At 43.1% G+C, this 16,177-nt stretch overlaps 1 protein-coding gene across 2 annotated transcripts in view; it reads right to left on the bottom strand.

Moving 5' to 3' along the window:
• Nucleotides 1–317: 317 nt before the first annotated feature.
• NUP188 (nucleoporin 188) overlaps nt 318–16,177 on the bottom strand; it is a 42,481-nt gene continuing 26,621 nt past the window's right edge. The window contains exons 16-44 of one of the 2 annotated variants that reach the window (XM_072632632.1): nt 15,850–16,002; nt 15,558–15,684; nt 15,144–15,231; nt 14,976–15,052; nt 14,166–14,310; nt 13,568–13,688; nt 13,301–13,367; nt 12,723–12,851; nt 11,693–11,832; nt 10,977–11,083; nt 10,482–10,688; nt 10,173–10,342; nt 9,298–9,367; nt 8,763–8,830; nt 8,085–8,280; nt 6,666–6,743; nt 6,262–6,347; nt 5,845–5,990; nt 5,262–5,443; nt 4,974–5,174; nt 4,504–4,596; nt 3,399–3,557; nt 2,876–3,013; nt 2,239–2,313; nt 1,886–2,101; nt 1,611–1,742; nt 1,447–1,520; nt 1,151–1,280; nt 318–972 (exon numbers count right to left, since the gene is read on the bottom strand). In XM_072632632.1, coding sequence (XP_072488733.1) covers nt 796–972; nt 1,151–1,280; nt 1,447–1,520; nt 1,611–1,742; nt 1,886–2,101; nt 2,239–2,313; nt 2,876–3,013; nt 3,399–3,557; nt 4,504–4,596; nt 4,974–5,174; nt 5,262–5,443; nt 5,845–5,990; nt 6,262–6,347; nt 6,666–6,743; nt 8,085–8,280; nt 8,763–8,830; nt 9,298–9,367; nt 10,173–10,342; nt 10,482–10,688; nt 10,977–11,083; nt 11,693–11,832; nt 12,723–12,851; nt 13,301–13,367; nt 13,568–13,688; nt 14,166–14,310; nt 14,976–15,052; nt 15,144–15,231; nt 15,558–15,684; nt 15,850–16,002 — 3,752 coding nt within the window. In that variant the 3' untranslated portion in view covers nt 318–795. The remainder of the gene's footprint in view (nt 973–1,150; nt 1,281–1,446; nt 1,521–1,610; nt 1,743–1,885; nt 2,102–2,238; nt 2,314–2,875; nt 3,014–3,398; nt 3,558–4,503; nt 4,597–4,973; nt 5,175–5,261; nt 5,444–5,844; nt 5,991–6,261; nt 6,348–6,665; nt 6,744–8,084; nt 8,281–8,762; nt 8,831–9,297; nt 9,368–10,172; nt 10,343–10,481; nt 10,689–10,976; nt 11,084–11,692; nt 11,833–12,722; nt 12,852–13,300; nt 13,368–13,567; nt 13,689–14,165; nt 14,311–14,975; nt 15,053–15,143; nt 15,232–15,557; nt 15,685–15,849; nt 16,003–16,177) is intronic. The other variant, XM_072632633.1, reaches the window with a different exon arrangement.

The raw sequence follows: 16,177 nt of genomic DNA, 5'->3' as shown, positions 1-16,177 counted from the left end.
TGCTGCATGTAGGGAGGAGAGAGGTTTCAGAAGCTAAATCCAACAATAACCCTTTGAGTGGTCTTCAAGAGACAGAAACAGAATGGCCCAAATCACCCAAAGAGATGCATTTATATATATCAGTCTGAGGCTTGTAAAAGTGGTATCTCATCTAATTCTTACATATACTACCTGTGAGAGTAATAGAGGTATTATCCCCATTTTACAAATAACAAACTAGTCATACAACTAGTTAAATATTGTAAGTGGAATTTCTAGTGCTTTTCTGTGTCATGCTGGCTCACTGCTAAAAGTTCCAATGACATCCACCACACCTGTGTCTATAAACAGTGTTTTAATATTTGTATAAATAGAGCAGTTACAAAAAATGCAATAACACAGCATGTAAAGAGACATCTCAAACCCGTACATACGGCCTCTTGTCTTGGACTGTACATGGCACACACACCTCTCACCCAGCTGGCAGTGGGGGCTGGCCTCACTCAGAACAGGATGCGCTGAGGGAAAATGGGCCCAGCTGCTATGAGCAGCAACAAGGAATGCTCACAGGAAAGGAATATGCTTTGATGGGGTGGTTTTTTTTATACAAGTAGCTAAGAAAACTGATCCTCTGATTCCACTGTCCTCCCCCAACCCGATGGTGAAATACAAAAATAAGGATGGGTTCCCTAGAGAACCCGCTTGGACCATTTGTTTCCTGTAAGAGGCGCTTTAGTGGGGGTAGGGTGGGGTTGTCAGGTTAACAGCCCTTAGGCTGGCTGGAAGGAGGAGTGGCCTGTGGAGAAGTCAACTGCCCTATCTCTGCACATGCTGGACAAAGGCCTGGACTAATTGAATCAGAGGTTCCTGGTTCTCAGGGCCTGCTTTGGAAGCTGTGGCTGGCTTCCCTTGAGGTGAAGGAAGGACTCCAGCAGCTGGGGAAGTGGGGGCTCCACGGCGGAAGTAACGGGAAAGGCTGGAGAGCAATGTACTCTGGAATGTAAAGGGAAAAGAGTTAAGGACAGGTCAAATTTGTGATGGTTTCTCTCTAGGATTGAAGGTATCCAATTGCTTAAGAGTCTGTAGTTCTACAAGGTAGATAACAGACAAGGGGTTGGAATCCCTCCCTAAAGGATCACTTCCCTCTTACCCTGCCCAAGGCCCACCATACCAATTCTGAGCTGAGCTCCTGCTTCATTCGCTGTTTGTCCCTGGGGTGCACAGCTGGGTCCCTCAGGTAGCGTACAGCCTGGGAGATAAGCAGGTAGAAACAATTTTCCATTGTAAACATCAGGAGGGACCTGTGAAGGACAACAGATTAGTTGGCAAAGCAAGAAAATAGGGAATAAAGGTGAAGAGCCAAAGATTAAGAACTGCTGAAAATTTCCCACCCATCACCAACAGGATCCTGGGCTCAGATTAAAAAAAAGAAAGAGATCAGGTGATGCTATGAAGAAAATGTCTTACTTCAGTGTTCTGATCCCCTCCACCTGAGTGCTCAGCCCCACAGCCTGGGACAGGGGTTCCTTTTTCTTGTCCAACTGTAGGGAGTGGGGGAAATGTCAGGCCCAGATGTAAAATGCAGAAGGTGAGGAAAGTATGGTAAGAGATATTCTAGGCACTGGACTTACCTCTCCCAACATGTTGAGGGCCACATTCACTGTGGCCAACAGAGTCCCAAAAGAGGGGGCTACATCAGAGTCAAAGGTTGGAGTCGTGAAGCTCAGGGCAAAAAGGATGTTGTATTCAGCAAGGTCTAGGGACTATGGAGAGGGGAAATACAAGAGAAGATCACTAATCCATTCCTAACCCTTCTGCTTCCACTCCCTAGTTACTAAAAACATCATCCGCTCTCCTCCTCCACCCTAAGTCTTTTCTCCCCTGTCAAAACACAAGGACTAGATACCTGGTCCAAAAGGATCTGGCAGACATCAGGCGTGAAGTGGCGCAGGGCGGCCAGTGTCTTGCTGAGAATTTTCAGGAGGCTATACTGGACCATGCGCAGGGCCTTTTGTTCTGCAGCCTCACCATTGGGGTTAGGCTGCTTTGAGGATGAGGGCTGGGGAGGGCGTTGGACTCGAGGAGTCACAGCTGAGGGCATGGCATCACTTCCGTTTTTGTTCTATGGTGGGAGAAAGGTACCAGGGATGACTCCCTCTAGGAACTCTCTCCAGCTCATCCAGGGTGGGAGTAATTCAGGGTAACAACGTTGGAATAGGAGTCAAAGAATAATAAATGCCACCCTGGAGTTCCCCTCACCTGTAAATAGTGCTGCAGCATCTTGCGGCTGTGCAGGAGGGAGGTGCAAGCCTGACACAGGTAACACAGATTTACCTAGAACATACAGGGCAGGGAATGGGGGAAATGGGACATTTTTTCATCAAGAGTTTGATTCAGGTCGTTCCAGTCATGCTTGTTGTCTCTCAAATACTCGATCTTGACAGGATTTCTAAATGTCCTTTTATAAGAGAAAAATTAACTTAAGGCAGGGGTGGGGAACCTGCAGCCTTGAGGCCACATGTGGCCTTCTAGGTCCTTGGGTGTTGGCCTTTTGACTGAGTCCAAGTTTAAAGAACAAATGCTTTTATTAAGGGGATTTCTTCTGTGAAGTTTGGATTCAAAGGGCCACACTTGAGGACATGTAGCCTTGAAGCAGCAGATTCCCCACCCCTGCTAGGAATAAGACTCACAAAGCCCAACCCTTTGGGGCCTTTGGGCTTCACCTTGATATGATCATCCCACAGGATGTCTATCCACAGTGCAAGTCCAGGCCAAGAGCCCCAAGGAATAAACACTATCCTTAAGCTGTTCAAAGCTCTGGATTTAGGAACACAGGCCTCATGGTATACTCAACTAACCTAAGCCAGCCCAAGATAGAAGTCAAACTGTTCCCTACCTGTATGTCTCTCATGAGCTGTGGCAGATGAAACTGCCACTCTTTTCTGAAGTTGGAGAGCTGCAGGATAAAGCCTACAGTGTGATCAGCTTCCTCCAGGCAGGCCAAACTCTGCACTGTCCTTACTGCATTGAGGCACTGGAGAGAAGAAGGGCTGGGATGAGAAAGCTCCCAAGATAACTTGGTTGGGGTTGGGGGAGCCTTAGTAATAACTCATTATTTTTAAGTGTACTAAAGAGATAACAGTAAAGAAAGGGTTGCTAAGATGGGGTAAATTCCTCTCCTGAGGAGATGAACTTAGCCCCATTTTTAAAAGCATGAAATGAACAAATCTCTGTTATATCTGGGGCACGGATTGGCTAGACAGTGTTTCTAACTTCAATAAATCCTCTAAGAGGCAACCCTGCCTCTCCTCACCCATGCATCACACTGGACTCCAGCCCACAGCCATTCTTCCACCTGACCACATACATGGATGCCCAACCCTAATGTCACAACTCCAATAAGAGCATGGAAATTTCACCTGCAGAATTCGCTCTTGATGTACACCCACAAAATCCAGAGCTTCAGTCAGGAAATTATAACGCAAGGTTTTCAGCAGACGTTCCATCAAGGACATGGACAGGCGGTAGACCCCAGGCCAAGAGGGGGCATCAAGAGACTTTCGAGAAGCACCAGGAGTCTGGGTGGTATAAATAGGAAGAATGGGACAGTGGCCTGGCAGCTCTGTTCTCATCAGGACAGAATGTCCAGTGAGCTAGGCTGATAAACAGAGAAGCCTGTATGTGCCTCAGAAGCTGTGACAGGCTAATTTAAATTGAGAGAAACCTTCACAGAATCAACATAATAATTACCCCCATGAGCCTAACATGAAAGAAGAGAAACAACATCATATAAAAGAAAGCACTAGACAAAGTCAGACGATGTGAGATCTATTAACCTGCTGGACACCTTTACATCTGTAAACTGAGAAGGCTCAGAATAGACGGGCTCCAGGCTCCCTCTCAGCTCTAATATCTACTATTCTATTGCAAAGAGGTGGCAGGAAGGCCCTGGAAAAAGGATTTACTGGGTGGGGCTCCACAGCTAGCTATATAACCAACGTGTCTAAGGAACTAGCATTTGAGCTCATTCCTGCCCCAGTCCTCACCAACATCTTCCAGTCTTCCACCACTGCAGTAGACTGGAACAGGTGTAGCAGGATACATTAGACTTCATAGGGAAAAGGAAGTGGACCAAGCGCTGAAGTGATGTCAGAATACAAAGGACCTACTCTTTGTCTTGCCAGTGACTTATGGCTAGCTACTCACCCTCTCTGTCCTTATTTGCCCAGCTAAGAGGTGGGAAGAATTATTCTCAGTGGTTTTTCCCATTTTCCACAGCTGATGAGTATAACAAAGGTAATGCCTTTTAACCGTTCTGGTTTTCTTGCTGAAAAACCAGAAATTATATGAGGAACTATTACAGTTCCCACATTAGCTGTACTCTCACAAGTATGATTCAGAAGGCACCAAGAATTACTGCAGGAAAGTGGAAGAGTAATAATTTCAATAGTAAGAAACAGACTCATCCATGAACAGAACATTCATCTGAACTTGTACCTCTACTGGAAGCCCAGCTGTACTCACCTGTACTGTTCCATTGGTGCTAAGTTGGTACACACTTAGGAGGGGCAAACAGATGCTCTGGGTGATGCCAGCTCCAGCCACAGCTGCTGCACCCTGGGACACAGATGATAGATGCCCTAAAGTAGCCCTCAAGATACTGCAAACTCAACTCATCACTACTCCTCCACCATGGGTGAGAAATCCCCAAATACTGGGATGGATCAACCAGTTCTCTTGCCCTGATTTTATGGGGAAGGAATGATGGATTATGAGAGGGAATGAAGAAAGAGGATGAGTACACCCCCAATAATGACTGCAGGATGCTGTTGGATTTCTGACATAATCAGTACCTCCTCCCAAGCCCTACAAGGAAACATCTAGAGACAATTGAACTTATATGAGAACAGGAAAGCTGGTTTGGGGATATCATAACTTTCTAGAGCTATGTTCCCGATGGCTCAAGGATGCTGGCTTCCTAACCTATTTCTTACCTGCTGGGTTCGAGCCAACGTGAACAGAAGATGCAGCGAAGCCTCAGTAAAGTGCAGGTTTTGCTTCATTCTCAGGCTCACCTCCAGGGTGGTGAACAGAGTGGGCAGAATAGGGATCCTACGGGTAACCTGCAGCCAAGAGTCTCCATCCTCATCCACTCCACACAGTTCTTTGGCCAAGTGTAGGCCTAGGACACACACCTGCTGGAACCAAGAAGAAAGTGAGGAGACATATGGTAGAAGGCTCTTAAGATTGCCTGTGGGAGAGGCTGAACAAATTACCCATACCCCATCTCGCTGGTCCTTATGCCGAAGCCGTGAAAAGTCATCTGTCTCCATGCAGTCCTTGTCCTCTGATACACTGCCAGAGGCGAGGCTGTGCCGGGTCTGGTCAAAGAGGGCAATCACTTCTTCCTGAAGGGTCTCACAGACATTCAGCACCAGCTGAGAGTACTGTGTGATCTCACTCACTGCAGGGTAGACAAAAGATGCACTGACAATCCCTTAACAGCATCTACTACTAGGCCTGTGGGGAGGAGGGGTGGGTCTCCCTTCCCAGACTGAGGGTCAGAAATGGTACCTCTTGGTCCAGAATGGGATACAAATTTCAACTAAGTGAAGAATGAAGAAGAGGTGGAAAGGGAGAAATCAAAACATACTGTGAACTTCTGAGAGGCAAGGCGTGTGTCACACTGAGGAGGGAGTAATGGAAATGCTACATATCAGTCTCAGATCCATGTCTAGAATAGCAGCCTCCCAATCCCAAATCTCCCATCAGTGAGAAGTCCCATAGAAAACTAGTGCAAACCAACACTGATTCCTGAGCTAGAAGAAAGATATCTTGCTGTGGTTGTGATGTCCCACACCTCACCTTTCAACTCTTTCATCTGGAGGACAGTGAGGAGGGCTGAGAACACTTTGGCCTTAGCCTTCTCCATTAGCTGTTGGTCTGCCTGTAGGATTCCCTCCAGAATCTCCATCAAGGAGCTAAGGATTTCATCCACAGAACCCAAATCTCTGAGAAAGAGACAAGAGTGAAATAGAAAGCCTCAAATGTTATCAACAACTTGCCTTTGGCATATGGATACCCACTAATTTGTACTAATCTGATCCAGTTTTCTGGATTAATCATAATGCAAAAAATATACAAAAACCTAATGTGATAAATTTAATCAAAAGTTATTACTCTTCTTAGAACAAAGGACAAGTTAAGAGGGTCATGGAAGAAACTGATCAATGAAGCTACAGGAGCCAGCAGCCTTCACCACTCTTCCAACACAGACTTTACCTTGTCCACTGCCGAAGTAAGATAAGCAGCAAAGTACACAGCATGGATCCCAGTCGAAGGCAGTTCACTGACATTGGGACCAGCAGCTGAAGAAAAATAGTTAAGTTAAAGCCTAAAATTGTGCTAGTCAGGAAACCTAACTTCCACCCACAGAGATGTACCCCCACCATTTCCAATGACCTCTTCAGCTAGGCTATCTGAGAACCAGTTCGGAAATAGTAAAGGAGAAGGAAGGATGGCAAATCCACAGGCCTTGTTTCTGTACAGCCAATTCTGAAATCAAATCAATCCCCTTACTCTAAAACTATTTGTTTATCTAGCAGTCTAGGGGACCCTGAAATAAAGTATCTGACTTTAGCAAAACATCTCACACAATGAATTTAAATGCTCTGGAATATACTCACTAATGCTTTGGTCCCAGCAAGAACATCAAGAAACAGGTGACGTCGAACAACAGAATCATTCAAATGCATTATATCTGCCTGAAAAAGAAGAGAGAGAAGGTCTTTAAGTGGGAACATTTCTTCAATATGCAAAGTCAAGGTCCCAATCTCTACTCTGAGAACAACTTCAACCAGTAATTTGTGAGACAAATAAACCATGACACTCCTTTAGAACTCAGGAAGATGACCATAATGAGACCTGGGAAGTGCTCAGGGGGTCCTTCTGAAAAAGGAGAAGAACATCTCATTTTCCTGGTTAAAATCCAACCATCTGGGCATGTAGTCCAGCTTCTTAAAAGAGGGAAAAAGAAGATGTTGAGATCTCCAGAAGCATGATTCAAGAAGATTCTGCAAAGTCACACAGCTTACTATGGGAGTAACTATTTACTTAAAGTAAAGCATTGTCAGCATCAAACCTCCTTATATCTGGAGATTCAGAGCATCACAATCACATGTACAGCATCTAGAACCTAGCAGGCACTAAACAAATACTTGTCCTTTATGTGTTTACAGCAAAAATTCCTCAGACATACCCAAAACTCCAAGGAATCAAATTCTGGCACTCAGAGACAGGTTTCACAGAAGACATGCACATAGTCCACTTTAACCAAGGATGCACCTACTCTGTGTTAGTTAACTTAGGTCATTAGTTTGAATTCTAAGACAACAACTCAACTACAAGCTCTCTGCTATAAGCTCAAGCTCAAAGTACAACAGTATCAAATCCACAAAGGAAAATTCAAAATGATCCCTCTGGAATCTGTTACTAAATCTCCTTCCAAAGTGCACACTGAGGAGAGACATCCAGAAAAAGCCTTGGCCTTAAAAACTCCCTTTTCCATCTATAAAAACTATAATAACTGCTTGTTTCCCTGAAAGGGTCAGAAGATATAATTTATGTAACCAATGAAAGTGAACCAAATCCCCTACCCACCCCCCAGGGTGTTGAGAGACTGCTCTTATTATGTTATAACCCAGCTGGCCAGCCAACAAGTATTTGGTGAGCGCCCACAGGGAACATAACAATAGAAGACAATTGTATATATTCATGAGGTGTGGGCCTTGTGGGGAACTGAGGAGAATCAGAACTAACAACAGCCACACAAGGAGACACAAGAGGTTTTTCCTGCTGGGAATAACACCTGTATGTTTTTTCTAAAGAAGTTTTGAGCAGATGTTCTATCCTCTTCTTTAGTACTTGTTGCTGGTTCCAGCACCACAAGTCCCTGGTGACCACTCCTCGGTCTCTCAGTAGGGAGCCAACTGACAACTTAGCTCTCATAGATTTGCCCAAGGGGTGGTGACTTCCAGGAATCTCAATCCATTGTAGCTATGACACGGAAACAAGAGCAACAAAGACGCTTAGGAAAACATGCTTACATGGCTGGTGGCAATAATGAGAAGCATTCGCCAGGCAGAGATCAACATTTGGTACTCCACCAAAGAAGTGCAGCCACTGCCTTCTGTCTCTGCCATGTGATCTGCCAAAGATTTGATATAACCTGACCAATAGGCAAAACGTTTCTCACTGGAGAATTTCTTGAGTGTATCTTTTAGGGACTGGTCCAGGGAACCCCTGAGGAATTAGGGAAAGAAAGGTAAAGCTTTAAGCAAGACTGGAAAGTGATCACATCAAGCACTTAGGGTGCAAAAAAAAAAAAAAAGCACAACCTCACAAAGTAGAGAACTCAAGCCTTGCAGAAAAGGCACACAGTTCCAGGGATACCTCGCAAAACATTTTTCTCCCCGGGCCATTCATTAAATCTAACGCCTGCTTCCACAAAAGTGGTCTGTTTCAGAATGTCTCCTCCATAGGCACAGAAAGTTGCTTTACAATCTACCTTTCTGACATTTACAAAAGGTATCAATGAAGGATATGTAGGAGTCTAAGTACACATGCTGAGGGTACTACTGTCTTTCTGGAAAGTTAACAATTCCAAACCATCCCTTCATTTGCTTACTATAGTGAGCACTATATCTCCTTCATGGAAAGGACAATTTAAAAAATTTTCTCCATACAAGCCTTTAAATAAAATCTTAAGGGGGAAAAAGACTCACTTAACTACATAGTATATCTCCAAACAAATGATCTTCATAATTAAGGCACAGGTCTCCAGGACACTGGGCTAAGGAGGGAAAAAAGCAAAGAATGTACCAATTACACAAAGAAAATTGCATCTTAGTATTCTACATCTAGTCTTTAGACATAAAATAGAAAGCAAACACAGACAAAACTCATCTGGTTTCTAACGGGACAGAGATTCTCAAACTAAAATTAGCAAATGACTTGCAAGAGGCAAAGACCTCAGGGTAGGAATGTCTCCAAAGCAGCTAACATGAACTGGATAGAGTCATCCCTAACATATGTGGAGAATCAAGAATTCAAAGCCTTTTCCCAGGACAAGGCTTCAAAAAAAAAAAAAAAAAAGGTAAAAGTAGTATTTAAAAGAGGAGAAATGCCTAGGAATTCACAAATCTGATTCAAGCCCTTTGAGGAAATAGGGGAAGCATCTGTTCCTATTCTACTATCTCAAAACCCAGGTTTTCTCCCCCAAATTTTTGTCACCTTCATTTATCACCTCACCCAACTTACCTCAGATGTTTCTGAGGGAGGAGAAAGAGTCCCAAATAACGGGCTGGTCAAGTTCTCCCAAAACTTTGGTCTAAAAAAGGACACATCATGATTGTGTTGGTTTTTCAACACAAATTTCTTAACTAACCCTGATTCCACTGTCCTCAATGGCTTCTCCTTTATTCCACTACCCCAAACTGTGACATCTGACTCACAAGTCAGTAAGTAGCTTCTACACAACTTTTAAAGGATCCTGTGTCTAGGAAGATGTGTTTTCTTAAGGATGCACTGATTACACTTTATACGAGTGGATCCATAAAATTCCAAACCATTGCATCTCTCTCATCCTTTTTTTGTTGTTCAGTCATTTCAGTCGGGCCTGATTCTTCATGAACCCGTTTGGAGTTTTCTTGGCACAAATACTGGAGTGGTTGGCCATTTCCTTCTCCAGCTCATTTTACAGATGAGAAAACTTGAGGAAAACAGGGGTAAGTGACTTGCTCAGGGTCACAAAGCTAGTAAGAGTCTGAGGTAAGATTTGAACACAGAAAAAATTTTCCTGACTCCAGGTCAGGCCCAGTGCCACCTAGTACTAGTTTTTAACAACTCCTAAAAGAAGAAAATGGAGTGAAGAATAGGAGAGTCCCAACATAGGTCCTCAATTGGTGGTCAGTGCTACAACTCCCCAGGCAAACAGGGCCGTTTCAATCCATCTGACATTGCTATGGGACTTAACATACTCCCCTGGAGCAAAACCAACCAACTCAAAGTTTACACTTGGTTGTTTGTCAAGTACAATAAATACCGATGGAATTAAGTCAAAGGTGAGAGGATAAAGCAAATTGAGTTACAGGCAGGGATGACTCCTGCTGGTGGGCAGTGAAGAAAATACTCACTTGGTCCTGAGAACCAGCATGGCACTGTCTCGGCGGTCCTGCCACAGGGCATGTAGAAAAGCTATTGCAGCACGATGCAGCAGGGGTGGACACCAATATCTATCTTGTTGTTTTGAATCAATCAACTCTAGTACTACTTGGAGACAGCTCCATTCTCCAAGACTGAATTCCTGGAAAAGAAAAAGAAGTTCAGACTGTGCCTGCCCCCACAGATAGTCTTTGGGGAATTAAGCGAAGGGCTAGTTTTCTGCAGAAAAGCCCTTCTGGTTCCAGCAGCCAACACAGATTCACTCAAGGAGAAGACCTCACCTTGGAGCCATCATTTCCATCCTTCACTTCAAGGTTCAGAAAGAGCTCAATGAGGCCAGGTTGGGTCTCCACGGCAACAGTAAGAAACTCTAGGATCATGACCTTGATGCGCATATCCTCAATCTTGCTCTGCAGCCTGGTCAGAAAAGCATCCCGAATAGCAGCTGCATCACTGCCAAGGCAGGCATACACGGACATCGGGGCAACCTATGGGAACACCAATGACTATGGCTCTGCCAATGTGGCAAAGGTTCTCCTAAAGAGGCCCAAAGCAGGCCATCTGTTTGAAGGAGCAAAAAGGGGAAAAGGATACATTCAAGAAAACCATAAAAGAAAACTACAGTACAAAGAAAGGTGTATTCAGAGAAATCCAATTTAAAAACTTCACCATCTCCATTAATACCTATTTTCTTTCCCTCAGGTAAAGTTTCAAAAGGTACCAAGGTGAAAGAAAATCAGTTTCCAAGACTCCAGGTTGTAAAGAGGGGGTCATACCGTTGCCAAGCGTTTCAGTAGCTGGATGGCAAGTCGTGGCAAGGCAGGGTCATGTTTGTGATAGATGTATTTGGCCAAAACAGCAATAAGATTGTTCCCATGGGCACCTAGAAGAACACAAGGAGAAAGGGAAATGTCAAAGTTACCTGATTCACGGTCTTACAGAGAGAAGGCTGTTAAAAAATGGTCAAAATATGCTGTGCCACAGTGATCCAAGGAAGAATATTATCCTATCTTTTGCAAATTTTAAGTGGATGAAGATATGGGATCAAGATATAGAATAATCCCATATTACATAAGAAAACTATAGGTTGAATGACGTCTTCTAGTTAATGGGTCAGAGAACAGCATTCCACTGAATCAAAAGATAATAATAAGAATCATAAGCCTCCAAAGAGAAGCCAGCCTTCCATAGACCGAAAGGATTTAGAGCTGGAAAGCTCTAAGAGTTCCAAAGAAATTATCTAGCTTAGCCTCCTTCTTGTATAGATAAGGAAACTGAATTCAAGACCTGTGCAAGATCATAAGAATAAATTAGTCACAAGACCAGCATTAGAACTGAACAATCAGTTCAGTGCCCGACAGACACCACAAGTGGTGGGTGAAGAACTGGATATCTCAGCATGGAACAAATTAAGAAACGTTTGCTTCTCAATCCCTGTCTAAAATCCTACACTGTGTAGAAACATGCTGCTGGCCATAAGGGAAGTACTTACCATGTTGAGTGAGCGCCTGCTCCAGGGGAGATACCACATTGGAAGGAGGTTTCAGTCTAATGACATTGTTGGTCACTGAGAAAGCCAGTTTCACTGTCTTGATAAGTAGTTGGCCTTGCCCCTGGCCCTCTGCCCCATCGCTGGAAGATCAAATGGAAACCAAAGTTGACTCAGCATATGGCAATTCTCATTGTATGTGATCTTTCAAATTAAAAGTCTGACAATAATCTAAGGCTGCTATAATTTTTGGCAGACACCTCAGCCCAAACTCAAGAATGAAGCAGTTAACTCCCTTAGCTCAAATAATATAATGAATGTAAAGTATTTTGCCAACTTAAAAATGTTAAATAAATATGAATTATTATTATCAGCCATGTGCCAGTCTAGAGGCAACTATAATCATACAACAGCACACGACCTGCTGCCACACACACAATCAAATACCACCACATAGAGAATTACATTGTATGCACAAGCAGTTCTGATTAAGAATAGTATGACTACAGCTTGAAGCAAAATTCCACTGCAGTTCATAAAAACTTAATATATGCTGCCATGAAGCTATGTAATAGGAAGGCAGAAGGGGAAAGCTGCACAAGTTTAGTGGATATCATACTGTGTGCCTTCTCAATGGGTGAGGTAGGATTTGAAGACACAGGAAGAGAATTTGGAACTTAAAATGAATATTCAAAGATTGACATAAAAAAAGAAATGAAGGAAGAAAGAAAAAAGGGGAGAAATCTTCTAATACACAATATGCTAGGGAAATTTAAATTAGGGTAGCTGAGAGATATGGGATCAGTAATGACAGTGCAACCGTCAAAGAGAAAACCTTTTTTCTCTTGGCTAACAGATACACTACATATCTGTCTATATGGGTATAATACAGAAAGATAGGGAAAGGGATGCAATTTGTTTGCACAGAGGCTAACATCTCCATTTCACCCCAAGGAAAACCATTAGTGCTTAAACTCCATTTGATAAGGACCTGAAAACTCCTCCTGTCCTGCTGGTAGGAACTAGGACTTACCATCTGGGCTGAGATGCCATCACCATGTCGATGGTGTCTACACCAATGCCCATGATATTGATGACTGCTTGGCCAGCTTCAGTGTTGGCCAGGCTGCAGATGCACAGAGACTGTAGACTAGGGGAATGGCTAGAAAACAAAAGAAGAGTTCTCTTATGTCCCTAAAAAGTTAGCAAGTAAATATTTGGATGGTAAGGGCAAGATTAGGAAAATTTAACCTTCCACACTCAAGATACAGATGAATGAGACAGAAAGATGAGGCCTTTTCTACAGGATCAAACACTCTTAACAATCAATCTGGCCTGGTCTTCGCATTTTTGTCCTTTTATCTCTCCAAATGCAGACAGCATACAAGGCACACCAAATTAATCATAAATTTGCAGAGAAATTTACTACTGAAAGCTTCTCCACTCTAGTGACAGGGAACCCAGGCAACACACACAATGTACTGCTCCTCCAGGAAAGAAGGTATGCTAGCTTTACCCATTAGGTTTTTACTTTTCTTCTTGCTAAAGTGGCTGCTAGCACAAGGAATAGAATCTACTCTTTCAAACCCCATCAGCTCTTCCCCATCTCACCTGCTGTGAACATCAGACTCGTGGCACAGATTCAGAATTGCATGGATCAGCTCAAGGATCAGACAGCCTGGATTCAGTAAGAAAAGGAAAAAAACTAAGTCTTCCTGATTTCAGGATGACAGGGAGCATACTCCAGAGAACTATGCAATGCAATCTTACATTGTGGGACTGAACATAACCCCAGAGAAGGAAAACTGTCAGATAAACAGCAATCACACCTACGCTGAGCCCTCAAAATCCCACGTTCCTTTTTAGGGATATCCTTACCAATCTGTTCTCTCACTCCATGGGAATTGTAACGCCACTTATGATAGCTGGGAAGCATCTCCTTCAGTACGAACATGATGCAAGGGGCCAGCCCTTGGCTCTGGGTGCTACCAAGCTGCCCCTATAGGAAACCATATCATGAGATCTACTGTATGAAGCCTTTCAATTACTAAAGAATAAATTGCCAAAGTCAAATTCCAAATGGAATCAAGACAATGCTTTTGCATCCATACAAAAGCAGGAAGCCAGAGGATAACAATAAGAGGAATCATACTTGTTGAGCTCTTATGTCAAATGAACAGTCCACATGAGGCCCTCCCTTAACAATTTGGGAAAACAACTCGGGAGGCATGAGTACTTAATCAATGAATATCAAAGAAGCAAACAGTATTAGGCAGGAAGCGGACAACAAATTAGGGAAGAAAAGAAGTTATTTTCAGCATTAAGGATATATACAATTTCTCCCATGAACATTTTGTGGAGTCACATTTACACAAGAGATCTTATGGTTTAAACTCCTTGTACTACCAATACCAAACATAATTTAAGGACAACAGCATTTTGTAGGATAAATGCTTCAGAACTGATGAGAACTTACCTTGACAAGAGTGGTGATTAAGCGCAGAAAGGCAATGGTAACTCCATATTCACCTTGTGGCTGCTCACTATTCATTAAGAGGTTTCCATAGCCCCCTGCATTCATTCCCTCAGCACTGGTAAAGGAGAGAGAGGCAGCATGAAACCTAAAAGACAATTCTAGCATTTCCAAGGTAGCAACAAACTCTTCACAGTGCACTCCAATTACCTCACAGGGTTCCTAAGTGTAAGACAGCTGTGTGAGAAACTGACAAAATGGCCGATTTTATGCTCAGTGGACGTATATGTTTCATTCAATACACGTGCATACCTAAAAACATGCAGTGTAAACTTTTTTTTTTTCTTAAGGAAGAATGATCAGATAGGGGTGGATCCTACTGTTTTATAAGTTGAGGGTTACTGAGCTCACCGACATTCCTGAGCATCAGGAATAATGATTTGGCCAGTTTGCATTTTGAGAAAGAACAGTGGGTCAAATGCCTGGACCCAGGATCTATGGGTTCTCTAGGCTACCAACACTCACATATACCCACTGTTAGTGCTGCCAAGTGACAAACATGTCCTTCTCTGAGTCTGATGGCCCACAGTAATGCTTTCCAGGAGGAGGAGATGAGCCACAATTGGACAGTCTCCCCTTCCCACCCCACCACCAAGCCCTTCTTTTCTTGTCACCTCTTGTTTTCAAATGGGGAGCTGAATAGACAAGTGGAAGCAGGTAGGTAAAAGATAAAGTAGAATTATTCATTTATTTTAATTAATGAGGATGTTCTAGGTCTCTAACAAATTTTCCTCCAGTTAAAAGCTGGCTCACCTAATCATCTGACTCATATTGGAGACTGGATGGGCTACAAATGGCAGAAACCCTGTGTGGCGAAGATCAGTCCAGACCTATGAAAGGAAAAGAGAAGTTAAATATTTACTTTTTGCACTATCAAAACATGTTCCATATTCTTTTGATGCTGGAAAAATGGAATCTCACCTTAGCTGGATTCCGGGCAGCTAATACAGTCAAACAATTGACACAGGAAGCAATTACATCCACAGGAGGAGAGATCACAGTTGTTAACCTAGGTGAGGAAAGAAAATCAGGCTCTGATATTTCCTGTAAGTGCTGCACTCAATAAAAGGAGTAATATAATTTGTTCCATGACAAATATTATTCCAACTCTCTCCTTCCAAGTTCCTCTTCTCAGTCAGTCTAGATAAACAGGAAAACCCTCTACTGGAAGAAAAGTTACTATACAAAAGCCACCCACTGAGTAAACTGGCTCTGGACCAATGGATGTATTGTCCTAGTTCCTAGAAACTAATGTCTGAGAATAATTACTAAGAGCAAGGAAATTCCACTGCAAGTGTTTTCACATAACTGGGGGAATATCCATCAGCAACTTACCTCTGCAGCAACATATAGATGCGTGATGTGATTGGCAGGAGACAGTCAGCTATGGACAAATCAGTGCTGATGACTTTATGAACCAGGTCAATGATAGGTTTGACCCGCTGGCAGTGCTGAATCACATCTGAGGGGAAAGGTAGTTTGCAGACTTGAAACTAACTCCTTTTGGATCACTGACCAAGCCTATGTAAAGCAAATCAGCAACACAGTCCCTTGATGGCCCTACATTATACCTTCCTGTTTAATAACTTCCCTCTCCCATTAGCACTGACTCCCAAGTTGTTCTTACCTGCTGTTGATACAACATGAAGAAGCATTTCAATCTCACAAGTGAATAGAGTCCAACTGCTGTAGGAGTATTCCCAGCGTACTAGGTAAGCTCGGTCATCCAGCATTACCTGACCCACTGTGCCCTGAGGTATACGAAGATTGGTCTGACCCCCTACAGAAATAAGAAAAACCAAGCTCACTCCTGGGATCTCAAAAGCAAGAAAATTCTTCATGATCACCATTATTCTAATCATAACTGTATTCCAATTACCTTTTTTTTTTTTACTCCTTAGCATTCTTATCACTTCATTTTAATACTAATAAAAGATCATATTTATAGAATAGTT

This window comes from Notamacropus eugenii, chromosome 1, assembly GCF_028372415.1.
Source record: "Notamacropus eugenii isolate mMacEug1 chromosome 1, mMacEug1.pri_v2, whole genome shotgun sequence".
NCBI lineage: Eukaryota > Metazoa > Chordata > Mammalia > Diprotodontia > Macropodidae > Notamacropus > Notamacropus eugenii.
This window is presented reverse-complemented; position numbering and strand designations above follow the sequence as displayed.